General features: G+C 58.0%; 3 protein-coding genes across 9 annotated transcripts in view; 2 read left to right on the top strand and 1 right to left on the bottom strand.

Moving 5' to 3' along the window:
• Positions 1-16,712, top strand: part of SBNO2 (strawberry notch homolog 2) — a 48,118-nt gene extending 31,406 nt beyond the window's left edge. For 2 of the 5 annotated variants that reach the window (XM_062625066.1, XM_062625065.1), the window contains exons 7-32: positions 85-181; positions 556-716; positions 1,050-1,183; positions 1,697-1,787; positions 2,863-3,006; positions 3,514-3,631; positions 3,984-4,089; positions 4,263-4,416; positions 4,788-4,964; positions 5,589-5,686; positions 7,800-7,882; positions 9,703-9,903; positions 10,338-10,513; positions 10,669-10,800; positions 11,000-11,135; positions 11,677-11,789; positions 12,297-12,368; positions 12,693-12,801; positions 13,070-13,144; positions 13,408-13,551; positions 13,713-13,807; positions 14,115-14,207; positions 14,414-14,545; positions 14,765-14,841; positions 14,983-15,173; positions 15,269-16,711. In XM_062625066.1, the coding sequence (XP_062481050.1) occupies positions 85-181; positions 556-716; positions 1,050-1,183; positions 1,697-1,787; positions 2,863-3,006; positions 3,514-3,631; positions 3,984-4,089; positions 4,263-4,416; positions 4,788-4,964; positions 5,589-5,686; positions 7,800-7,882; positions 9,703-9,903; positions 10,338-10,513; positions 10,669-10,800; positions 11,000-11,135; positions 11,677-11,789; positions 12,297-12,368; positions 12,693-12,801; positions 13,070-13,144; positions 13,408-13,551; positions 13,713-13,807; positions 14,115-14,207; positions 14,414-14,545; positions 14,765-14,841; positions 14,983-15,173; positions 15,269-15,900 (3,741 nt within the window). In that variant the 3' untranslated portion in view covers positions 15,901-16,711. Of the gene's footprint in view, positions 1-84; positions 182-555; positions 717-1,049; positions 1,184-1,696; positions 1,788-2,862; positions 3,007-3,513; positions 3,632-3,983; positions 4,090-4,262; positions 4,417-4,787; positions 4,965-5,588; positions 5,687-7,799; positions 7,883-9,702; positions 9,904-10,337; positions 10,514-10,668; positions 10,801-10,999; positions 11,136-11,676; positions 11,790-12,296; positions 12,369-12,692; positions 12,802-13,069; positions 13,145-13,407; positions 13,552-13,712; positions 13,808-14,114; positions 14,208-14,413; positions 14,546-14,764; positions 14,842-14,982; positions 15,174-15,268 lie in introns of all 5 variants that reach the window. The other 3 variants (XM_062625068.1, XM_062625067.1, XM_062625069.1) reach the window with 3 other exon arrangements.
• Positions 16,713-18,640: 1,928 nt separating this feature from the next.
• On the bottom strand, positions 18,641-20,591 carry GPX4 (glutathione peroxidase 4). 2 transcript variants are annotated; one of them, XM_062625062.1, is made up of 7 exons: positions 20,449-20,591; positions 19,971-20,065; positions 19,726-19,870; positions 19,494-19,645; positions 19,377-19,401; positions 19,105-19,164; positions 18,641-18,905 (listed from the first exon to the last, which is right to left on the bottom strand). In XM_062625062.1, exons 1-7 carry the CDS (start codon positions 20,518-20,520, stop codon positions 18,873-18,875), a joined length of 582 nt encoding a protein of 193 aa, XP_062481046.1. In that variant the 5' UTR covers positions 20,521-20,591; the 3' UTR covers positions 18,641-18,872. The 2 variants fall into 2 exon arrangements, with proteins under 2 accessions (XP_062481046.1, XP_062481047.1); XM_062625063.1 differs by lacking the exon at positions 20,449-20,591 and adding an exon at positions 20,228-20,292.
• Positions 20,592-20,893: 302 nt separating this feature from the next.
• Positions 20,894-23,066, top strand: POLR2E (RNA polymerase II, I and III subunit E). 2 transcript variants are annotated; one of them, XM_062625101.1, is made up of 8 exons: positions 20,894-21,025; positions 21,169-21,343; positions 21,432-21,547; positions 21,807-21,887; positions 21,973-22,031; positions 22,161-22,239; positions 22,527-22,606; positions 22,780-23,066. In XM_062625101.1, the coding sequence occupies exons 1-7, from the start codon at positions 20,969-20,971 to the stop codon at positions 22,590-22,592; spliced, it is 633 nt and encodes a 210-aa protein (XP_062481085.1). In that variant the 5' UTR covers positions 20,894-20,968; the 3' UTR covers positions 22,593-22,606; positions 22,780-23,066. The 2 variants fall into 2 exon arrangements, with proteins under 2 accessions (XP_062481085.1, XP_062481084.1); XM_062625100.1 differs by having other exon boundaries at positions 22,765-23,066.
• Positions 23,067-24,214: the final 1,148 nt, after the last annotated feature.

Raw genomic sequence — 24,214 nt, 5'->3', positions numbered from 1 at the left:
AGGGATCCCTGGGGGTTTCTGCGTAGCACTGTGTGTGCCCATAGGCCAGTGAGAACATCTGGTCAGTGCTCTGCTTCTTTCCAGTCTCAGGCTCCTGCGGAGGAGGAGGATGAAGGTGAGGAGGAAGAAACAGAAGAGCTGGGGCAAACAGAGACCTATGCAGAATATGTTCCTTCCAAGTGTGAGTGTTGCCATCACATGAGCGTGGGCAGTTCTGCTGACTCCATTGTGGACCAGCCTAATGAACTGCTCCCTTATTTTCCTGCAAGCAGGAAATCACAGCCCAAGCTTGTGATTTGCTGGAGAAACGGGAGTGCTGCTCCCTTGCTGGTGCCGTGCTAACTGAACACAACACTCCTCTGTTGCTTGCTTTTGGGGGAGGCCTGACGTGCTGCTGGCACTTCCCAGCAGAACAAAAGAGTGAAGAGCTGGGGCTTGTCCCTTTTGCTCCTGAGCAGAGGGCTGCAGACTGTTCACATGGGGGCTGCAGTCCCCTTTTGAGGTGCTTTTGGGAGTGAAGGACTTGAGTTCTCCGTTTTCTGTGTTGTCATTTAGCCAAGATTGGGAAGCACCACCCTGACCTGGTGGTAGAGACGAGCACTCTGTCCAGTGTCCCCCCTCCTGACATCACCTACAGCCTCTCCCTGCCACGCTCTGTTGCTGACAAAGGGTCGCTCTCTGCACTACAGCTGGAAGCCATCATTTATGCCTGCCAGGTACGTGGTTCCACCGTGCCCAGCTTGCACTAGCAGGAGACTGCCTTTCGTGTGGATAGATGTTCCATACAGGTGATGAAACTCCAGGAGCTTTGGCATGTGACATTTTAAATGCCTTTTGAAAGGGTTATTTGAAGCTGGGGGCTTCTGTGTGGGCTGTTTCCCAAAGAGAACCTTTGACTTGGCCGTGATGCTTGACCGTCCCTGCCGTTGTCTGAGCAGGAAATGCACTTGCATTGATGGGATGTGTGAAAGGGTTAAGTGATGCTCTTACAAGCTTTGTTAGCAAAGGCAAATCTAGTCTCATTTCTGGTTCTGTTCTGGATTTTGCAGCAACATGAAGTTTTATTACCCAACGGGCAGCGAGCTGGGTTCCTCATCGGGGACGGGGCTGGAGTTGGGAAGGGCCGGACAGTTGCAGGCATCATCTTTGAGAATTACCTTAAAGGGAGGAAGAAAGCTCTGTGGTAAGTTGGTGGTGGTGGTTTGGGTTTTCTCTTTTCCCGTAAGACCTTGGAGTTAGTTTGGATCTGGGAGTAAGGAATTCCTTAATGCTGATGTTGGCTTTATAGTTGACTCACGCTGCGGCCTTGGGTAGGTCATTTCCACCTCTTTGTGCCTATTTGCTGTCTGAAATGGGCATATTTCCCCTGCAGCAGTGATGGAGAGTGAGTCACTGTGAAACAGCACGTTATGGAGTGCAGTGTCAAGCCTGTCTCTGCTCTCTTTGAAGTCTGTGGAGGGGTATTCGTGGACTTTCCCTGTGCAGACTCGAGCCCCTGGAGCACGGGCTTTAACTGCAGAGCATGCAGCTTGTCGTCAGTGGCAGCCTGAAGCCTGCTGGAGGCTCTTGGGCTGTGTGGGCAGTTGGAGCTGTGACGGTTTCACACACCTACTGCTGCTTTAGTCAGACTATTAATCACTGTGCCTGCCCTCCCTGTCTCCTTAGGAGATAACCAGACCCACGTCTCACTTCGCAGGTTCAGCGTCTCCAATGATCTCAAGTATGATGCCGAGAGAGACCTGAAGGACATTGAAGCCTCCCACATTCCTGTGCATGCTTTGAATAAGGTAGGAAGAGAAGGTGTAATGGTGTTCTGGCAAACCAGCCCCCAGTAGCAGTGAGATGGAGCCTCCTTAGCACGTAGAGCAGCAGTCACTCCTGCCTCCGCCCGGCTGGTGGCACAGGCAGCAGCAGACAAGCCGCTGCTGTTCCCTCCTCCCAACGGGCTCGTCCCACTCCAGACTCTTGCTATTTTTACATGCTCTGCAGAGCTGCTCTGTGAGCATGGAGCTGGCTCCTGCACCGAGCAAGAAATGGCTCCAGGCAAGTGCAAAGTACAGCAGGACCTGAGCCTTTCTCACCAGTCCTGGAGTCCTGCAGAGGGAAAAGCCCAGTTTTCCTCCAGTTACTCCATGATGAGGACAAAGGACTCCTCAAGAGAAACTGCAGTTGTGTGATGGGTATTCACAGGCTTCTTCGCAGCCTGGGCTTTAACCTCTCCTCTGGTTTGTAATGGTATTGAGCAAGCAGCTCTCATGAAGTCGATGGAAACCACATGTTTTCAACACCTCTGAACGCACCCCTTTAGGAGACTGAAAGGGGTGTTTGTTTTCAGACCACAAAGGCTTTAAATGGAGCTTACTTCAGATTGGGACCGTGGGGGTTTTCCCCTTTCCCTTGTATTTCATTACAGGTGGGACCCCTGACAGTAAGACAGGCACCAACCTCACCTGGCCAAAGAGAAAATGATTTTCTAGCAGTAATTAAAACAGCTGAGAGGGCTCAGACCCGTTAACCATTCTAAACTGTTGCTAAAACCCAAAGCCACTTCAGTTGGCCAGGAAGTAGAAGTCCGAGCGGTGTCCCCATTTCACTGCATGCATCCAGATGTGCTGACACATTGGCTGGTGGAACTCCTCCAGACATTTAAAGTCCCTGTCAGCACCGTATCTCAGTGCCAAGAAGTGCTCCAGCTACCAATGGGCTTTGTCCTGTGCTCGGCTCGGGTTTTGTTCTTGAGGCAGGAGCGTGTGTCCTGCAGTCACTGCGCAGTCAGGGGTGGTGGCTGTGGGCACAGGATGGGTGCAGCACGCTGGGGACAAGCATCCTGAGTGCGTGCTCTCGTTCTTCCTCTTCCTGCAGATTAAATACGGTGACACAGCTACCTCAGAAGGAGTCCTCTTTGCCACTTACTCGGCGCTGATCGGCGAAAGCCAGGCGGGCGGGCAGCACAGGACACGCTTAAAGCAGATCTTGGACTGGTGCAGGGAAAACTTTGATGGAGTTGTATCCTTTAAAACAGAAACAAGGGCCACAAGAAAGCTGGACAGGGAAGAAGTGCACGGTTGTGACTGTGCTTCAGCAAGGAACAAAGAGCTTGGGGCCATCTGAAGTCACTGGGAGCAAGCGATGGATGTGGTGGATGTTTAAAGGCTGGAAGCGCATGCATCCCCCCCACGTTCCTCTCTCCTCCTCCATTCCTCCTCTCTCCTCTTCTGCAATTAGTTAATGGGAGGAGGGGAAGAACGCAGCTGGGGTGAACCTTTTCAGCATTCTTCTCCCTCAGCATTACAAGGCAAGACACACCTTGGAAGTGAAGGGGGAGAAAGGGGGAAATGGCTTCAGGCTCTGAGGAGCACAGGACTAGGCGAGCCCAATCATTCCATGGAGGGAGTCGGTGCCATTGATACTGGGTTGTTCAGTTGGTTGTAAGAGGCTGGGTTGTATTTTCTGTCTGCTCCCACCCTCGGCATGAAAACGGATCCTTTCTCCTTAACTGCCATTCCCCTCCAGATTGTGTTTGATGAATGCCACAAAGCCAAAAACGCCAGCTCGACTAAAATGGGCAAAGCCGTGCTGGACCTTCAGAACAAGCTGCCTCAAGCCAGGGTTGTTTATGCCAGTGCCACAGGTAAGCTGCTCCCAGCACTGTGTGGTCCCCTCTGTGATCCGAAGGATGCCCTTGAGATGTGCACAGAGAGAGGTGGTGGTGGTGCCGCAGTGCTAGAGGGGAGCCTGGTGTGCTAAGGTCTGCCCCAAGCCCCATCACTGCCATTACTTGTGACCTTATGGCAAGGCAGACCAACTTCTCCCCAGTTTAACCTGTTTCTGGCTGGTGGTTCAGCTCTCTGGTGATGCTTAGCCACTTAGTGTGTGGCAGGCAATGACTGGGAAGGTCCTTGGGTTTCCTAAGGCACAATGGCAAATGGCTCTCTTCTTCAGCCAAAACTCTTCACAGCTAACAGGGATTTGTGTCCAAACAGGTGCCTCTGAGCCAAAAAACATGATTTACATGAGCCGCCTGGGGATCTGGGGGAAGGGCACCCCTTTCAGAGCGTTTGATGAGTTCCTGCATGCAATTGAAAAGAGGTGAGTGATGGCCAGCGTCTCTTTTCGTGTGGCTTATGCTTACTGCACCCATCGCCCTTTGGGAGATGGGTGCAATGCCTGAGGACGGTGCCTGGCAGAGGGAGGTGGTGGTTCTGCAGGGGCAGCTGCCCTGTAGCAGAGGATGGGGTTTCACCGCTGTGTTCCTCTCCCAGGGGAGTGGGTGCAATGGAGATCGTGGCCATGGATATGAAGGTCAGTGGAATGTACATTGCCAGGCAGCTCAGTTTCACTGGAGTGACCTTCAGAATCGAGGAGATCCCATTGGATCAGCAGTACAAGATTGTCTACGACAAGGCAGCCAAGTTGGTGAGCTGGTCCCACTGCAGTGGGGCGACTGATGGTTGATCACACGGGAGGGTTCAAAGCCCCTAAACGTGGCCGTGACCACAGACTTGGCTTTTGTCTGTAAGAAAAGACCCTATGTGCTCAGCCCATATAAAAACCCAATCTTACACTTTTTAGCTTCTATTTAGAAGTTTCACATTTGCAAAGCAGAGCTTGCAACCAGCACGCTAATGCACCAAGGAGAGGGTGACCACAGAGTTCATTCAGCCCAACACAAGGCCATAAATACCGCTGTTAAATCAGATGATCAAACTCCAGCCTGCCCTAATGGCTAATGAAATAACTCATAAAAACTGAGCCATTAACTCAGCCTTGCTCCGTGTTGTCCGCAGTGGGCAGAGGCCTTGATGGTGTTCCAGCACGCAGCCGACTGGATCGGCCTGGAGTCTCGGAAGTCCCTGTGGGGTCAGTTCTGGTCAGCTCACCAGCGCTTCTTCAAGTACCTCTGCATTGCTGCTAAAGTCCGGCGGCTCGTGGAGCTGGCCAGGGAGGAGCTGGCCAAGGACAAGGTATGGTGCAGAGCTCACTGCCGGCAGCAGCATCAGGCTGCTCGTGGTGCAGGTGGGCTGTTTCTTGTAGTACAACCAAAGGGAGTTAATCCCTGTCCAGTGCGGCTTGGAAGCAGCATCAAACCTCTTTAAGGCTGGAGTTCTCTCCCTGTTAACCGGGATGAAGTGAATGTCTGGGTGCCTGAGGATGCTCACAGTAAATGAGACTGAGGAGTTAACGTGGCCTCGTCTGCCAAGGCATTGCCCACTGTTTGCTTCCGTGGGCAAGCTGAGCTGAACAGGGTATTTTGGGTCAGGTACCAGATCCTTCATCTCAAGCACAGCTCTGTCCTGTCATCCTTTTGGATGCAACTTGGAAATTGTGGGCAGAAACTGCCTAGCAAAGTCAGGTACTTTCTGCATTCAGTTATCCTCTGTGGTGTGAGCATAGCTGAGGGGCTGGATGCTGAAAGGTTGGAGAGATGGTTCTTCATCAGGAGCCCCAGCAAGTATTTGGGGCAGGGCTCAAGGGGAAATGTACCTGGGATGGGAAACAGCCTCTTGGGAGCCTGGAGCTGTTCCCTGCTCCTGGCTGCAGTGCTGCTGCTCTGACACCTTGTGTGCTGTCTCTTGTGTGTCCTGCAGTGTATTGTCATCGGGCTGCAGTCCACCGGGGAGGCTCGCACCAGAGAGGTCCTGGATGAGAACGATGGGCACCTGAATTGTTTTGTCTCTGCTGCAGAGTGAGTTAAAGATCCCTGGTTTTCCTCTGTGGGGATGCATGGGAGGCTGGGTGCTAGGGAAAGCCCTGCCCTGGGGCCACTGTCACTTGCAGCTCTTGAAATGCAGTTCCCCAAGCCCTCACCCAATTCGAGCTGTAAATGGAGAGGATGCTCAGCTGGGTCCTTGGGGCACTGTCTCTTCGATGGGACTTCATGAGCTTGATCATGGATTTTGGAGTCTTCTGTGGTCCAAACTTGCGGGAGCAGCCTGCTCCAAGTCTACACACGTGAAAGGATTGGCAGGTGTAGGAGAGCCAGAAACATGAGCTCAGATGTAGTCTGTGGGGGTCTGAGTCTGGAAAACGGGGCTGAAGAAACGAGCAGGAGAATCTTGTGTAATGCCAGAGGCTGGGATGATAACGTGAGGCAGCACCACTGGAGCAATGAGTGCTCCATGGTTCCCGGTGCTGGCTTTCAGCACGTGTACGGAGCAGGACCGGTCTCCTGGTTGTGCCGCCTTTGTTCTGAGCTAAAAGGAGGGTTGGTTGTGCCTGAAGTGGAGCCAGGAGCAGGACTCACGGTACCCTTTCAGCAGGGAATGAGGCTCATGCTCCTCGTTTCAGCCCACCCCATAAACCCGGCTGCTCCTGCAGGTTGGGTGACAAAGCCCTGGGGCACTGGGTTGTGTCCCCTGCTCTGCCGGTGGCAGGGCTGCTCCTGTTCTCTTTTGAAGTGACTTTTGATGCAGGTGGAAGCAAGGAGAGGTGCCAGAGGCTGTGTGTGTCCAGGGCAGGCCAGGCTTTCCTCGTTGGCAGGGGTTGTGTTGGTCACTGAATGCCAGTTTGGTGACAGCGCGCAGGGCGAGTCTGACAACTGCTTGGGTCAGTTGGGTCTCTTGAGTTGCTTTTCCTGTCACAGAATTCCCAGGGAGAATTCCAGGTCGGGAGCACTCTGAGGTCCCTTTAAGCCAGTCAATGCTCACAGTTGTAGAGGCAGGAGCCCTTTGTCCAGCAGCACTGGTCAGGTCACTGAGTGCCTTCAGGCGTCTGCTGAGCCTCCGGTTGTGCTGTCCTGGTTTTCCAGCACTTGAGGGGATTTCTCCAAGGGGAATGTGCTGGGAAGAGCCCTGAGAAACAGGGCTCAAAACAAGCAGCTTCTTCAGTGCGTGACACCAGCCCAGCCGTTGTCCCCAGGGCAGCCAGGGGGAAATGAGAGTGAGCGTTTGCACTTTGAGCCCAGAGTCACCCCAGCACCCGGGGTGACAGAGCCCTTCCTGCTGTCTTTGTCTCCTTCAGCCCCTCACACCAAGGGTGGTGGAGCTCCCTCCCTGGTTCCCAAGGCTCCCTTTCTCTCATTGGGATGAGTTCTCATGTCCATACTCTCAGCTGTCGCTTCCACATTGGTTTTTTACCCCCTAGGGCTCATTAAGCGCTGGCTCCTCATCGCACCCACTCACCATGATGAGCATTCGTGCATTTGCTCTTTCATTTGCAGACCAGCCCACAGAAACGTTTGCTTTCCACCTCTTCTGATGTTTTCCATTCACCTGAAGCCACTGGGGCTCCATGGTTGGTCCCTTTGCTGTGTTTGGTGGGCGAGCAGGCCCTGTGTGGTGGAGACCATTTGTTGGACAGCCTGACCCTCTGCTGTCAGGCCATGGAGAGGGGCTGGGACACTGGGATTGACTGGATTTTTCCATAGTGATGTAACAGCTTCCCAGCAGAGGGTTTCCCACTTCAAACTCCCTCTCAGTTGCTATATAAAGGTCTTGCAACTTCAGCCTGCCCCGTAGGAGCGCAGAGCCGGGGTCTGCTCAGCTTTGCTTTCCTGGGAATGGCCTCGGGAGCAGCAGGGAGGCCCCAGCAGAGGCGCCATTCCCAGCACTGCAATCCCTCAGCACACCCATTCCACGGCTGAGGATCCCATGGGAGAGCCCGCTGGTGACCCACGTGCTGCTGGTGGTGGTGCAGGGGGTTATCCCCCCATCATGAAACGTGGAGCTGGATGAGCTTTAGGGTCCCTTCCAAGCCCAACCATTCCATGGTTCTGTGGTGTCAGGTACACGGTGCTACGGGATAACCGGCAGATGTTCCTGTTCCTGGTAGCTAGAATAAATTTTGCATCTTACTTTCAGAGGCGTCTTTCTATCACTAATTCAGAAGCACTTTCCTTCAACCAAAAGAAAGAGAGAAAAAGGAACTGGCATTAAAAGAAAACGTAAGAGCACGCTCCACTGTCCAGCATCTGACCTCCCGCCTTGCGCTTCCCCCCCAGCCACTCAGCTGCTTCTTTTCCTTTTTCCCTTTTCCCTCCTTGGTGCTTTTTGCTGCCCTGGGTTCACTTTGCCTCCCGCACATCTCCCATCGCTCGCTCTGGGCTGGAGGAGGCAGCTCCAGGCCGCTCAGCCCATCCTCCCTGTCACCCACTTCCCTGTCCCAGGCAGGTCCTCGCCGCTTCCATGTGCCTGGAGGATGCCCCTTCCCTTAGCTGCTGCCTTGCCCTGCCTGGGGCAGATAGCACAAGAGCCTGCATGTCCAAAGCCCTCTTGCAGCAAGGTGGGGGGGGTCTCTCCATTGCCCTTTACCTATAGCATGGTGGGGGGAAATCACTTCCCTGTCCAAATTACTGCCTGCAGCTGCAGGTAAGAAGAGCTTTGGGATTTCTGCTCCAGTGGGATGTGGGAAAGGGCCAAGAGGGGGGCAGCAGCACTGGCAGGTTGTGGAGGTTCCCTTGGCTGGCTGCTGCTGCAGAGCAGGCTGTGCAAGCAGGTTTGCGAGCCCTCTCGTGCAGCAGGGGTGTGTCTTAACCGTGCGTGGAAGGAAACAGCAGCCCAAAACACCGGCACCTTCCCATGTCCTGCACATTGCTCTGGAAGCAGTCAAACCTGCAGGCTCCTTCCCCTGAGGAGTGGGCTCTGCTTAGCACAGGCTGTGTGTTCATCCTGACGTGTGTGGCTGGCTGCATCCGGATGATCCTAGCTGCATCCTGATGTCCTAGCTGCATCCTGATGATCCTAGCTGCACCCTGATGTCCTAGCTGCATCCTGATGTCCTAGCTGCATCCTGATGATCCTAGCTGCATCCTGATGATCCTAGCTGCATCCTGATGTCCTAGCTGCATCCTGATGATCCTAGCTGCATCCTGATGATCCTAGCTGCACCCTGATGATCCTAGCTGCACCCTGATGATCCTAGCTGCACCCTGATGATCCTAGCTGCACCCTGATGATCCTAGCTGCACCCTGATGATCCTAGCTGCATCCTGATGTCCTAGCTGCACCCTGATGATCCTAGCTGCACCCTGATGATCCTAGCTGCACCCTGATGATCCTAGCTGTACCCTGATGATCCTAGCTGCATCCTGATAATCCTAGCTGCATCCTGATGATCCTAGCTGCATCCTGATGATCCTAGCTGCATCCTGATGTCCTAGCTGCATCCCGATGATCCTAGCTGCATCCTCATGTCCTAGCTGCATCCCGATGATCCTAGCTGCATCCTGATGATCCTAGCTGCATCCTCATTTCCTAGCTGCATCCTGATGTCCTAGCTGCATCCTGATGTCCTAGCTGCATCCCGATGATCCTAGCTGCATCCCGATGTCCTAGCTGCATCCCGATGATCCTAGCTGCATCCTCATGTCCTAGCTGCATCCTGATGTCCTAGCTGCATCCTCATGTCCTAGCTGCATCCTGATGTCCTAGCTGCATCCCGATGGTCCTAGCTGCATCCCGATGGTCCTAGCTGCATCCTGATGGTCCTAGCTGCATCCTGATGATCCTAGCTGCATCCTGATGATCCTAGCTGCATCCTGATGATCCTAGCTGCAGCCCTGAGAAAGATTGCCTTGGTCTTCCTTTCGCTCTCTTCCTTTCGCTCTCCCTGCCCTTCTCTGCCTCCCTTCCTAACTGCCCGCACCCGCCCGAGAGGCTCTGTCCAGGCTCAGCCTTTCCTCTGGGGCAAGCTCAGCTTCAGTTCTCCTCCTCTGTGTGCATGGGGCTGGGGCTCTGCCCTGACGCTGCTCCCTTCTGGGTGCAGGGAAGCAGAGGGGCCGCTGCGCCAAGGCCCTGAAGGGCGTGTGTGAGCTCACGGGCGTCATCAAGATCAGCGACGACAGCAGCACCGACTCCGACATGGGGCTCGACAGCGACTTCAACTCCTCCCCGGAGTCCATGTTTGAGGCGGACGATGTCATCTTCGTGGAGCACACGTTCAACGGCTTCGCAGGCGAGGACAGGAGTGAGTGGGGCAGAGCGGGCTTGGGGGGGAGCCGGTGTCACCCAGCCCAGCACCCAGCGCCCCACGGCTGGCATCAGGCACCCAGCGCCCCGCAGAGCCTGGAGAGCAAATGGAGACCCTTTGGGGGATGGCTGATGCCAGGCTCTCCTGGTGCCTTGGAATGGTGAAGTGAGGTTTTATCCTGTGAGGGTTCAGTTTGGGCTTGTGAGATGGAGTCCCATGAGCCTGCTGTGGTCAGTGAGCCGGAGGAGTTTGCCCTGCCTGCTTCTTCCCCCCCCCCCACCCAAATGGGGAAGTGCAGAATTCACTCCCTGCTCAGCAGCACTTACTGCGAATCAATGTGTCTTTACCTGCTCATCAGACAGTGCCCTCAGAAGCCCTTTGGGACGATTTGCAGTTACCAGGTAACTGAACTTCTGCTTTTTCCATTGCAGGTAATTTCCCCATCCTGCCTTCCCAGAGGGAGACGCACGGCCTGAGGGAACTCGAGCACGTGGAAAAGATGAAGCAGGACCTCCTAGCAAAAGTAAAAGCACTGGGCAAAGAGCTACCTCTCAATACCTTGGATGAACTGATCAATCACTTTGGGGGCCCGGAGCACGTGGCTGAGGTACTCCTCATTGCAGTGGCGCTGGGTGACAGGGAAAGGGGCCAGCAAAGGAGGCTCCTGCTGGGAGAGGGTTCCCTCTCCTTTCCTTGTGCCCCATCGAGCGCTGACCTGGAGCGTGCAGGTCTCTGCCCTCTGCTCACAGCCTCTCTCCGCAGATGACGGGGCGCAAGGGCCGCGTGGTGTGCAGACCGGACGGCTCCGTCGTGTTCGAGTCCCGTGCGGAGCAAGGCCTCTCCATAGACCACGTCAACCTGAAGGAGAAGGAGCGGTTTATGAAAGGAGAGAAGGTGAGTCAGGACCTGTGCAGGGGTGCACGGAGAGGGGAGGGAAGGAGAGGGGCCCTCTCTATGCTCGTGCTTTGCTTTCCGTCTGTGTGACCTCCTGGAAGGGGATGGAGTCCTGGGTTCCCCTCCTTGCGCTGGGGCCACCCTTGTGCTTCTGTTGAGGGACCTCACGCTCCTTTCTCCCTTGTTCTCTCTCCCTTAGCTTGTAGCAATAATCTCCGAGGCCTCCAGCTCAGGGATCTCTCTCCAAGCAGACAGACGGGTGAAGAACCAGAAGCGCCGCGTCCATATGACACTGGAGCTGCCCTGGAGCGCGGACCGGGCCATCCAGCAGTTCGGTGAGGGCTGGGTGTCCCTGGGCACTGTCCCCATCCCCTGAGCCTGATGCAGCCCACGAGGCCTCGGGCAGCCCTGGGGAGGTGAGGGGAGCGTGGTCCTCGTGCTGCCCCTGGCACCTCCCAGAGCTCTCGTGCTCTGCCAGGGTGGAAACGCAGACACAAACCGGTCATGGCTGATTGATCTTGTGGGGAAGGCTTGTGTCGGCTGCAGGAGGGATTCAGGGGGAGCCCTTCATACGTGGTCACAGCGTGTGCTCGTGGAACGTGCTGGGAGAGCCTGGGGCTTTCTGTGCCAGGATGGGGAGGGAGCCTGGGGAGTCACTGCGCTGCTCCTGGACGTCAGGGCTATGAACTCAGCTCTGCGGAGGTCTCGGGATGCTGAATGCGCCTGTGCCTCTGTCCTTTGCCCCCAGAGTGAGATCTCCTTTGGAAACCAGCAGGATGTCCACAGGATGCTCTCCCCTCTTTGCTCAGTTTCCCTTCCCGTAGCAGACAGGCTGGACCAACCTCTCCTTTCCCCTCTGCTCTCGCATCCTTGCAGGTCGAACGCACCGATCGAACCAGGTTTCTGCTCCAGAGTATGTCTTCCTTATCTCTGAGCTGGCAGGGGAGAGGAGGTTTGCATCCATCGTGGCCAAGCGGCTGGAGAGCCTGGTAAGTGCCCTGCAGCAGAGAGAGCAGGGTGTCAGCTCCAGCTCTCTCTGAGGAGCTTCCATCTCGGTGTTCTCACTGCGTAACCAGTCCAGGGGATTGCATCACCCACCCCTTACTGAGGGCATTGCAGTGGGGGAAGGCTTTTGGCATCCTGGGATGTGGGAAAGGAAGTGAAGAATATGTAAGGCACCAGGAGGGATCTTAGGGAAGCAGAACCCAGTTCCAGATGCTGGAATTCCCCTGTTATTACAGGAGCAAAAACCCATCTTATTTCCAGAAAGCTGATGAAATAATTAAAGGAATCATTAATTTGCCTCTTTCATTTTATTTCACTTCTGCTAAGTCCCCAAATACTTTGGCAAAGCCTCAGCATCCCAGAGGGACGCTGCCTCCCTCCCCACAGCATGTCCTAACCCCAGCCTCTTCGCAGACGTGGCTCTGGCCTTTCTTCACCCGCGTTTTGCAACAGCTCAGAGTACAAACTTGTTCCTTGCTCTGCCTTCTCAGGGTGCCTTAACTCACGGGGACCGACGGGCCACCGAGTCCCGGGACCTCAGCAAGTACAACTTCGAGAACAAGGTACCAAGAGGCTGTTCTCAGGGCAGCTCAGCCAAGGAGGGGTCGGGGTAGTTGGCAAATGCCTTCAATGGGAAATCAGAGCCAAGGAAGATCATTGCTGGCATCTACAGGCAGGATGTGTCCTAGCACCCCGCTCCTGTGGGCAGCACCTAGAGCTGGGAGGGATAAACCAGGGAGGGCTGTGCTCTGCATGAGACCTGCATGTTCCTGTTCTGGGGTCCCCAAGGGGCAGCAGCCTTCCTGGTGGTGCTGGGTGTCTCTGTCACCGCACCAGAAGGGTTGTGAGCCGTGTGCCCCACACTTGACTCTCATCTCCTTCTGCAGTATGGGGCTAAAGCACTGGACAGGGTCCTGTCCACCATCCTCAGCCACACAGAGAACAGGGTTCCTGTGCCCAAGAGCTACGACCGAGGGGAGGCTGCCTTCTTCCACGGTGAGAGCATCGCCAGCTCGGGGGGTTCTGTGTCTCGCTGGACGGGTTGGTCTCAGGTTTGGGGGGCCTCAAAACCAAATGGAAGGTCAAGGAGAAGGGAGCAGGAGCCCAGCTCAGCAGCAAACCAGTGCAGACCACATCACCCTGCCAGGCATGGGAGGGGGGGGAAAGGAGGCCAAGGGAGACTTGGCTGTGGAATAACAGCCAAGGGGGAAGCAGCCTGGGAGGTTTAACCCTGCAATGCACAAGCTGCCTTCTGTCCTTGCAGAAATGAAGCAAGGTCTCATCTCTGTGGGGATCTGCTGCAATCAGATGAAGTATGGCACGGTCGCAGTGGAGAAGGGTACGTGTCAAGCTTCTCCTGGCCAAAGTAGGGCACAAATGACAGGCAGGGCTGTCGGAGCCCGGCCTTGCGGGGTTTGCTGCGCTGCTGGGGCAGGATGTTTGCTCGGAGGGAAGCTCCTTTGGGATGAACCGGTGCTGCAGATCCCGCTTCCCTGACGGCAGCCTGCAGGAGCAGCTTTGGGCTGCTGCAGGTGGCTTCTTGGGTGGCTCTGGGAGCGTGGCCGTGGGTTCTGCGTTCCCTGAGCCACCGTGCTCTCGCAGACTGCTCCATCACCAAGTTCCTGAACCGCATCCTGGGGCTGGAGGTGGACAAGCAGAACATGCTCTTCCAGTATTTTTCGGACACCTTTGACTATCTGATTGAAAAGGACAAGAAGGAGGGCAAATACGACATGGGCATCCTTGGTAAGGAGGAAGAGGGGTGGCTAGAGCTGTCCTGACTGCACGCCTGAGGTTCCCTGTTCCTCCCTGTGCTGACTGATGGCAGAGCGGCCGCATACAGCTCTGGGGTTGAGACCCTTGGTGGTAGGGGCAGGTGTATCTTACAGCAGTCTTCCCTCCTACAGATTTAGCCCCAGGAGTGGATGAGATCTATGAGGAGAGCAAGGAGGTGTTCCTGACCCCGGGGCACCCGCAGGACGGGCAGGTTGTGTTTTACAAGGTAGGCAGCCAGCACAGCCATGGTCGGGCTTCTCCAGTGCTTCCCAGGCTGGGGCTGGGAGCTGCCCTCTGCCCCGTGGCTTTGTGTCATGCTTGTGACACATCTGCCTCGGGCACGAGCACGTGAGTGATGCTGGGAGCTACACAGAGGAGACAAGGAGGGGCCCCAAGGCTTGGGGCTGCCGTAGCCAAGAGGGCAGCCTGGCAGTGCCTCATCCTGGGCACCACATTTGCGTTGAGGGTGGCATTTTGAAGCACCTGTCCCACCCCCCGAAGTTACAGAGTCCCCTCTGCTTGTCCCTCTTCAGATCAGTGTCGACAGAGGCTTAAAGTGGGAGGAAGCCTATGAGAAGTCACTCAAACTGACAGGATCCTTCGATGGGTTCTACCTCTCCTACAAGGTAGGTGGCTGGGCTGTGCCAGGGTGGCACCTCAGTGTGGAGGGTGACCCATGGGGAGGTGGGCTGCATGGCTGTAAGAGGTCTATGTCCGAGCTCTTCCTGGGGACTCAGAGGTGCCTCTAAGAGCCTCCCTCCTGGATGGGATGGGGTTGGTTTAGCCCCGGGGAGGGAGGCTGTGGCTGTAACCATCCGCTCTGCCCCAACAGATGCGAGGCTGCAAACACACCTGCCTGCTGGCAGAGCAGAGCCGCGGGAAGAACTTCATCCTCTACAAGCCCAACATTGGGAAGCAAAGCCAGGCGGAGAGCCTGGACAGCCTGCAGAAGAAGTACCGGCGGGTAGGTGGGACCTGCAGCTCCCCGGTGTGGGGAGAGGGAAAAGCCCTCTTTCTATGGCCAGGGGGGATGGCTTTGGAAGCACGTTTGCTCCTCCTGTTGTGGGGTGGGCAGAGACGGTGGCAGCACCGCGGTGTCCTGACTCCCAGAGCCCTGGATTCCACATCTCAGCTCCATGTTGGACAGTGGGAAGAGCTCTAATGCTGTGTGTTCCTGCTGCAGGTGCTGCCCGAGGAGGCCAAGGAGCACTGGGAGAGCAGTTACCACTTCTCCTTGAAGAAGTGCAACCACGCTGCCTGGTAAGGAACCTGCAGCCCCAGGCTGTGTCCCCAGGGTGGGGAGAAGGGTGCTGGGTAATGGGGAGGGTCTGCGCTGGGGGATCCTGCTCTGCTGCAGGGGCTAGGGCTAATTCGGGTGGGTTTCTCCCTTGGGAACCGAAGGAACAGGAGCTGCAAGTTGATCCAGGAGGGGAAGGAATGCTTCCAGGGCATGCGCCTGCGCCACTACTACATGCTGTGCGGGGCCCTGCTGCGGGTCTGGAGCAGGATCGCCAGCATCATGGCAGACATCACCAACAGCAGCTACCTGCAGATCGTGCGCCTCAAGACCAAGGAGAAGAAGAAACAAGTCGGTGGGTGAAGCTGCCCGTCCCTCCGTCCCCACAGCCCCCCGTCCCTTCCCAGAGTGCTGGGGGGGGGGGGGGGCTGATGCATGTTCCTCCCCTAGGGATAAAGATCCCCGAGAGCTGCGTCCGCAAGGTGCTGGAGGAGCTGAAGCAGATGGATGAGAACGTGAAGCGAAAGCACAACCGGCTCCTCCAGGCCCAGGAGCAGAGCCCCCACTTCTCCCTCCCGCAGCACATCCTGGCACAGACCCTGGACCTCACCCACACAGGGCCTGGGATCTCCCTGCCCAGGCACTCCCTGCGCCAGGATGAGATCCTGGACTTGACCTACAGCCCTCCCAGCAGCATCATTCCCGACATGGTGATGACGCCAGAGCCTGGGGCCTTGGGCTACCCCTCGGAGCCCGTTCTCCAGCCCCACCAGCAGCACCGGTTACCCTTCGGCTTCAGTCACCTTCCTGCCTTCGAGAGCCCGGCCCCCGTCCTGGAGGGGAGCATGCCTCTGAGCTCCCCCCTGCACGAACACCTTCCTCTGCCTCCCCCAGGGCCCCTGCAGACACTGCAGCAGCAGCAGCAGCAGGAAGATTTCATCCACCAGGATGGGAATATCAACTTCAGAGAGATCCTGGAGGACATGCTAAGGACGTTCAGTGGGGGCCCCCCCCAGGAGAACGTGCTCCCCCAGGAGCGCCAGAGCGTGATCCAGTTCAGCGGGCCTTTCCCAGACTTCTGAAAGCCAAGCGGGAATGCCGGGCCACGTGGATCCGTATCCTTTGGTGCAGAGGTGAGAGCTGGGGAGCCCCCGGCTTTGCTGCTGGTTTGGACTTGACCCTTTCCTGGTTTTGAGGGCAGACAAAGAACTCTCTATAGCTCCTTCAAGCAAAGTTGGTTTATCTGTACCGCACGCTCGGGCATGGCCAGGCTTGTGTGCAACGGGTCAGGGGCGGCCAGCGCTGCCTCCTCCAGCTGCTCTGGACTGCTGGTCCCTGCTGTGTCTGAGTCCTGCTCAAAGGTCAGTGCTGGGGAGCAGCGTCCCCTCCTCTGGCCCTCTGCTGACTACTGAGTGTCCGAGCTGGGTCCTGCCTTCTCCAGCCCCCAGCGCTGCGGCTGCTGCCCCTCAGCTCCGCTCCTCTGGGCTCCAAACCGGCCCGGGGCTGGGCCATTGCTGAAGGGCTCAGAGGCTCCACTGACCAAAACTGTATGTGTTTTGGCTGCTGCCAGCTTCCCTCTTGGGCTGCCCCAGCCTTGAGGCTGCCCTGGAGGGCTGGGTCTGAAGGCAGGGTTGCGGAAGGGAATGCTGTCCCCAAGGAGGCAGGAGCTGCTGAGCTCGAGCATCCCTGTGTGTGAGAGCAGCAACACTGACTGTGCTGCTCTGTCCTTTGGCTGCGGGAGCTCCAGGGGACAGGGCAGGAGCTGCTGCACCCTTGTCAGGGCTCAGCCTCCCTGGGGACATTCCCTGGAGCTGGAGGGCTCCATGGGTCTGTCCTGCATTGAGCCCAGCCAGGGCGCCGTGGCCGGCCGGCCGTGCTCTGTCACCTTGGTGCTGCCGCGTGTTGTCCTTTCAGCCCCCCACCTCTGTAGGGCTGAGGGAAGAGCACCAGGAATGTGCAGAGTCACTGCTGATGCTGCAGATTGAACCTCCAGTACCAAAGAGCAAAGCTCTGCTTTGCAAAGCACTGCCCCAGCCAGGAGCACCCGCAGGCTGCAGCATCCCTGGTCCAGCTTCATCCCTGGTGCAGAGCATCCCAGCTCGGCACGTCCCAGGGAAACTGCCTTCTGTTTTCTCCCTTGCACCTGAGGAGCCTGGCAGGAAGCTGCCTGCGGGCAGGAAGCCTTCCCTCTGCTGTTGCTGTGCTCTGCCTCGAGCCATCGAGGCATTTCCTAGTCGTGGCACCAGGATGTTTGCAGGGGAAGGACGTGAAAGCTTCCCTGGCTGGGCCATTCCTCAGGGGGAGCCCCCTCCTCTGGGCAGAGCACCCTGACCCCCCTGTCAAGGATCAAGGCCTGCCCCAGCGCCCTGTTTGCTGTTGGGAAGTGCTTAGGGTCCGTGCCTGCAGCATCCATGGGGCGCTGCATTCCCTGCCACGTTACAAGCACCTGCCCCATGTGATGCACATGTGGGCTCGTCCCCAAAGTTGCTCTGGGGTCTTGTCCTTGTGTCTCCCCCCCTCCTTCCCCAACCAGTATCTGCCTCCCTGCAGCAGCCGGGGCCGTGGTTCCCTTCATGGCACCTCCTTTACCTCACAGCAACACCAAAGAGCCCCTGGCTGCTGCCCAGGAGCTCCGGCTCTTCCCGCAGCATTCCCTGCTGCCTCCCCATTCCCACCTCTATTTAAACTGCCCCGCACAGGCCCCGGCTCATGACCTCTCAGCAAGGAGACAAAAGGGCTCCGGGAAAACCCAGTTCAGAGAGGCTGAAACTCAGGGATAACGAGGAGGAATCCTCCCCCCCGGAGGCTCTGCCATTGAGTTCCAAGATATGCAATTCCCTCGCCCCTCATCTCTGCGATGCCAGAGAGCACCTTGGAGGAAGGCCTTTCCCTGCCCCGATCCTGTGTTTTTGTCAGGATTAAGAAGATGCACCAATAGCTTTTAACTAAATTATTATGCAGTCGTCCTACTGATGGGCTCTGTTTTGCAAGGGGGCCCGTTTTCTTCTGCCCCTCCACCTTTTGGTTAGCACTTTTTAACCCGCTTGTCGTTTGCCTTTGGTTTTCTATGTGTATTTATAATGGAGATGTATATATGTAAAGAGATTTTTTTTTTTTTAGAATACGTGCCTTTGACTAATAATTCCTGGATTTTCTACTTGCCTCCCAAGAAGTTTTTCATTCTGCTCAGTAAAAACGGAAAGGAAGCCACAGACGTGAGGTCTGTAAGTCCCAGCTCTCTCTCTGTCCGTCCGCCTGGCCTGAGGGGCAGGATCCCCTCTGGGGCTCGGATAAGGATGGGGAAGCGGAGGCCCAGGGGCTGGTTATCTCCCTTGTCACACGTGGTGGCAGCTGGGGACTTGGCCCCCAGGGCAGAGGAGGATCCTCCCTGGCACTGCCTGTCCTTGAGAGCAGCTCCCACCCGAAAACACCGATAAAGGAGCCGCTGTTGAGGCATTCACCAGCACCAGCTGTTGTTGTCCAGCCCCTGTGGGATGGGGAGGAGCTGCAGGCAATGGGAACAGAGCAGGGATTCACACAACAGCACCACGCTAGCTCCCAAAACCAGCCCCTGAGTGCTCAGGCAGGACCTGGAGCAGGGTCGGAGGGGAGCCCAACAGGACACGCACCTTCCCCTGCTCTGCTTGTCCCCGCAGAGCCCCTTGGGAGCAGCGGCTGAGCCGGGATTCGTGCGCAATTCCCTGCTCAGCCCTAAGGATTATCCTGGCTGAGCCCCGGCCTTGCGTAAGGTCTCAGCTCCCCTGCAGAGCTCCAGGTTCTCCCAGCTCGGCCCCATTCACCGCTCACAGCCAGACGCAGGGGTCAGTTCTAACACCTCTATTTATTATTGCAAGGGGACTCGGGGTGCTGCTCTAGGCCCAGCAGCGGCCGCCGGCCCCGTGAAGCCTCCATCCAGCATCTGCACGCCTGGGTTCAGGTCTGCCTCACCAGCGAGCTGGCTTGAAGACAGACCATCATCGGGGCTGGAGGAGGAGAATCCATGGGCAGCGGGAGGCAGGCGCTGGGCAGGGCGAGAGCAGGGAGAGGAGCAGACCTAGAGGTAGGCAGGCAGGTCCTTCTCGATCACCTGCAAGAGAGAAGGGGAGCATGGTGCTGTGAGAACATCACTGCCCCAACACTGTGCCCAAAGCACCCCCCCCCAGCCTCAGCCCAGGGGACTCCTGAGTCTGCACCCGCTTTCCTGGGAGCACTGGGGGCTTCTTTTCCCCCAAACAGGGCTCAGCCCCAGCTTCCTCCCCTCCTCCCGTGGGTCCGGCAGCACTTACGTAAGGATCCTCCATGGGGCTGTACCTCTTCACCACTTGGCCCTCCCGGTTAATGAGGAACTGTGGAGGGAAGCAGCACCCAGGGAGCTGGTGAACCTGAGGGCTGGCTGTGGCTGATCCTGCCTGCAGAGCCATAGCCCCCCAGCAGACCTGCTCCCCCCACCCACCCAGGAACCCCTTGGGCTGTTGCTACCCCAACATCCAGGGTAACCACACAGAGCAGAGCCTCGCAGCCCCCCCGCAGACAGCAATTGATGGTGGCTGTGTCCTACCTTAGTGAAGTTCCACTTTATTGCACTGCGAGAGAAAAAACAGGAGTGAGATTGGGCAGAGAAAACCCCTTCCTCTTGCTGCAGCCAGCCCCCCCCTGCCCCGTTCCCCTCACGCACTTGCCCAGGGTGCCTCGTCCTTTGGGCTGGTCCTTCATCCATTTCCAGAGCGGGTGAGCATCGTCCCCGTTCACGTCGATCTTACTGAACATGTCAAACTTCACCCCGTAGCTCGCAGCAAATGCCTTGATCTGAGTGTTGTCCCCGGGTTCCTGCGAAGGGCAGCACAAGGGCTCGGTGTGAGCCCATCCTTACCCCCCCCTCCCCATGCAGAGCCCGCTCCCGCACCTACCTGCTTCCCAAACTGGTTGCAGGGGAAGCCGAGGATGCGTAAACCCCTCTCAGCGTATCGGGCGTGCAGGTCAACAAGCTGAGTGTAGTTTACCGGGGTCTTTCCTCATTTCGAAGCTACGTTGGTGATGATGCAAACGTATCCCCTGCGCGGGAGGCAGCGGCTCGGTGGCGGTGCCAAACACACCCCCCCCTCCCCGATTACACAACGACCGTCCCCGTGAGGCGCAATCACCGCCGCCCTACCGGTACTGCTCCAGGGACACGTCGTTGCCATCGATGTCCAAGGCGTGGAAGTCGTAGATGGCCTTGGCCGAACGCCAGTCCTGCGCCTGGGCGCACTGCGGAGCGCGGGGAGGCCCCGTTCACCGCCCGCACCCCCCTGTACCGGCCCCGCTCCCGAGCCCCGACGGGTTGGGTCTCGCCGGGCCCGCGCAACCCCCCCCCCGCCCCTCAACCGTGAGGCTCCGGTCACGATCGCAGCCTGGTCCCTCCGCCCTGACCATGCCCCGCACCGGCCCCGGTACCCCCGGTACCCCCGCTCCCTCCGCTCTCACCATGCCCCGCACCGGCCCCGGTACCCCCGCTCCCTCCGCACTGACCATAACCCGCACCGGCCCCACTACCCCCGGTACCCCCAGTACCCCCGGTACCCCCGCTCCCTCCGCTCTCACCATGCCCCGCACCGGCCCCGGTACCCCCGGTACCCCCGTCCCGCTCTCACCATGCCCCGCACCGGCCCCGCCGCCACCGCCGCGCCCCGCAGCGCGCTCCGCACCGCCTGACCCCATCCCATCGCGGGCCACTTCCCCACGCAGGCCCTCAGCCAATAGGCGGCGCGGACTCACGGAGGCACCGCCTCTTTATGGCTGCTCAGCCAATCAGCGCGATGGGTTGGGGGGAGGAGTCCTGCCGGATGGATGAGAGAGCAAAGCGGGAATCAGGGCGTTGGGCGAGACCATTACAGTGGAGGGGGGAGGCACGGAACAAATGGCGGGCGGAGAGCTACGCTGCAGCCCGGTCCCCTTTCCCCCCCCGTCGGTTCCCTCCTGACCGGAGCGTGCTCCGCGGTCTGTCCGGTGTAGGCCGCACACAACCGGAGAACCGGCGGCGAGGCACCGGTCGTCGTCGTCTCCGTCCCGTTCCCCCCCCCCCCCCGCGGGCCGCTCCAACGTTCCCAGCAGCCCCTGAGGTGAGGCCTTCAAGGCCGCCTCAGTGCTGCGTGCGGAGGCCGAGGGGGCGCCATGGACGATGAGGAGGAGACGTACCGGCTGTGGAAGATCCGCAAGACCGTCATGCAGGTGCGGGACCGGGGGTGCGGGACCGGGGGTGCGGGACCCGGGGGTGCGGGACTCGGGGTGCGGGACCCGGGGTGCAGGACCGGGGGTGCAGGACCCAGGGCCGGTGCCCGCAGTCCTTTGACCCGGCCCGCGGCCTCCCTCAGCTCTGCCACGACCGCGGGTACCTGGTGACCCAGGACGAGCTGGACCAGACGCTGGAGGAGTTCAAGGCGCAGTTCGGGGACAAACCCAGCGAGGGCCGGCCCCGCCGCACCGACCTCACCGTGCTGGTGGCTCACAACGACGACCCCACCGATCAGATGTTCGTCTTCTTCCCCGGTGAGTGGCGCCGGGCCCCCGCTAGGCCTGAAACGCTTAGGGAAGGGGGGGTGTTGGTCCCGGTAACCCCGAGTGATTTCTCTCCCAGAGGAGCCCAAGGTGGGGATCAAGACCATCAAGATGTACTGCCAGCGCATGCAGGAGGAGAACATCACCCGGGCGCTCATCGTGGTGCAGCAGGGCATGACCCCCTCGGCGAAGCAGGTAGGAGGAGGCTGCCCCCGAGCCATTGAGGAGCGCGGTTCCTGCTTCGCCTTTTGTACCTTAATACAGGCTCTGGCTTTAAACCCAAGTGTATTTAAGCACAGCAACAGGTTCTGGTTGCAAAGGGGCAGCCGGGAGGGGAAGGGCATGGGTGAGGGATGCTCTGTGCACGTTTTGCCTGTGTGTGTGCAGCAGTGGGTGTTTGCCGAGGAGCAGGGCCAGAGCCGTGCTGCCGCCTGACAGAGCTTTCCCTCGGCAGTCGCTGGTGGACATGGCTCCCAAGTACATCCTGGAGCAGTTCCTGCAGCAGGAGCTGCTGATCAACATCACCGAGCACGAGGTGAGCAGGAGGAGCCGCCGCTGGGGTGAGGGGCTGGGTGCTTTCTCTGCCTTCCCAATCTTCCAGCCTCTCTCCTCGTTCACAGTTGGTCCCAGAGCACGTTGTCATGACAAAGGAAGAAGTAACGGAGCTGCTGGCCAGATAGTATCCTTTGTGCCTGCCCTCCCTGCTCTGGAGCCCTGCGTGCTCGTTCGGGCTGGAAATGATCCCACCCGTCCGTGCCGGTTTCTTGCTCTGTCCCTGCTGCAGGAGCCTCTCCTTGACTCTCTGCAGTAAGCTGAGGGAGAACCAGCTCCCACGCATCCAGGCTGGTGATCCCGTGGCCCGGTACTTCGGGATAAAGCGTGGCCAGGTAAGAGAGAAACAGGCTCAGGGAGCAGTTCCCTGCCGGCAGGGCAGATGCTCTGCAGCGGTTCAGAGCTCTCAGAGGCAGGAAGGGCTTCTCTTCCAGGTGGAAAAGCTGCTGTAGGTTGGGTGTAGAGGGGTGTAAGCCTCGCACATCCCTGGCTGTGGGGAGCTGGGTGAAGGGGGGAGCTCAGTGCTGATAGGGGCTGAGTGCACTTGGGTCAGGCAGGGAGCCTTGCAGGGGAAGCCCCACAGGTTCTCTCCCTCATGAGTCCCTTCATGTTCGTGTTCCAGGTAGTGAAGATCATCAGGCCGAGCGAGACTGCGGGCCGGTACATCACCTACAGGCTGGTGCAGTGACACGGAGCTGCCGGGTAAGGGCAGCACCTGAGGTTGACACTGGGGTGTCCCAGCATGGACTGGAAGGAGCTGCCTCTGGGAGAAGCTTATCTCAGCTCTCAGTTGCTTTTTGGGGGGGAGCTGTTGGTGAGAGGACAGAACAGAGCATGGCTGTGGGGGATTGCATCCTGAGCTCTCTTTGTTCCAGGTGTGGAAGAGCTGGGTGACGTCTCCTCATCTCCCCATCCACCCACACTCAGACATCTGCCTCTCCATAGCTGGCCAAGCAAACCCTCTCTCTGCACTGCCTCTGCATGCTCCTTGGCCTCATGCCTTGTTTGCCAGTGAGGACGTTCCTGTAACTCCTTGCTCAGGACTCGAGCCATGGAAGTTACCTGAAGCAGCACAAGTGTGCAGGGAGGAAGCGAGTGGCAAAAGGCCTTTACTTTCCTGTTCTGTTCTATAGACTCTTGTTTGAATAAAGGTTTGCCCTCCTGTTGTTCCTCACTGCTGCTCCTCAGCCTCTCCCTGGGGCAAACCCCCCTGGACTTGGCACCTCCCTGGACTTGTTATGGCCAGAGCCTTGCTGCTGAAGTTCTGGTGCATTTTTGGACATGGCCAAGCCCAGAGCTCTCAGCCTTTTGCCACTGACTTGGTTCCCTTGTTCTGCCCTCTGGCCCTTGGCTGAGACCTCGGTGTTCCCATTCCGCGGGGCAGTCGCTCGCCACCCTCCATCACTTCCATTTCCATCTCTTCCAGGTCTCATGAGGGGCTTTTAAGCTGGAAACCCTGGAGTGCTTCTGGGGCTCAGCCCCCTGCGATCGGGCGGACTGAGATCTCCAGGACAGGGGTGGGAACACAGGGATTTTATTCCTGGCAGCGTGCCGATCCCAGCTCGTGTCACACCCGGCTCACGGGCGTGTTGGAACAAACAGCTCCACTGTTCCTGTGCTGAATCCACACACAAACACAAGGTACCCGTTGCCACAGGAAGCTCAAGCGCAGCTTTTGTCCCCCCCACCCCTCGCTCACACTCATTGTCACCCACCCTCCCAAATACACCTGGTACCGCCTGTGGTGCAGTGCGGGAGCAGGAGCCGGCCCTCGGCCTCCTTCCTCTCGCTACCCTGGAATGACCTGGAAAAATCATGGAGTCATAGAATAGTTCGGGTTGGAAAGGACCTTAGGATCATCCAGTTCCAACCCACCTCACCCGAGGCCATGTCCCCCAAGGCTCTGTCCAGCCTGGCCTTGAACACTGCCAGGGATGGAGCATTCACCGCCTCTTCCCAGTGGGCTGGTGCTGTGCTGCGGAGCAGGATGTCCCTCGGGCATCTCTCACTCTTCTTTAGCTCAGTTCTGAACCATTTCACTGGGGGTTGTGTGTACCTTTACCTGCTCTGCTGAGACACCGTTCCCACTGCTCTGGAGAGCTCCAGCAGTGACCCTGTGTGCCAGGATGGATCCTGAGGGGACCTGGTTGATCGGTTCTATACTGTCAGGTCCTGGCTGATTGTTGGGAAACAGCTTTGGATTCATGCAGTTCCTTCAGGACCAGGGACTGTGAGTAGCTGCTGTGAGCTGCCCTTGTGCATCCACCCATCCATCCACCCATCCATCCATCCATCCATCCATCCATCCAT

Source organism: Pezoporus occidentalis, unplaced genomic scaffold, assembly GCF_034315485.1.
Source record: "Pezoporus occidentalis ecotype Australia unplaced genomic scaffold, CSIRO_AGI_Poc_V1 ctg276, whole genome shotgun sequence".
NCBI classification, from domain to species: domain Eukaryota; kingdom Metazoa; phylum Chordata; class Aves; order Psittaciformes; family Psittacidae; genus Pezoporus; species Pezoporus occidentalis.
The sequence above is the reverse complement of the archived record's forward strand: the minus strand, read 5'-3'. Positions and strand labels throughout refer to the sequence as shown.

What these genes read in the sequence shown, in the direction of transcription:
- POLR2E (XM_062625101.1), top strand. Translation starts at nt 20,969, where the DNA reads ATGGACGATGAGGAGGAGACGTACCGGCTGTGGAAGATCCGCAAGACC. An exon ending in ACGGAGCTGCTGGCCAGATA is followed by an intron (nt 22,032 to 22,160) that starts GTATCCTTTGTG and finishes GACTCTCTGCAG; the next exon opens with TAAGCTGAGGGAGAACCAGC. An exon ending in TCGGGATAAAGCGTGGCCAG is followed by an intron (nt 22,240 to 22,526) that starts GTAAGAGAGAAA and finishes TTCGTGTTCCAG; the next exon opens with GTAGTGAAGATCATCAGGCC.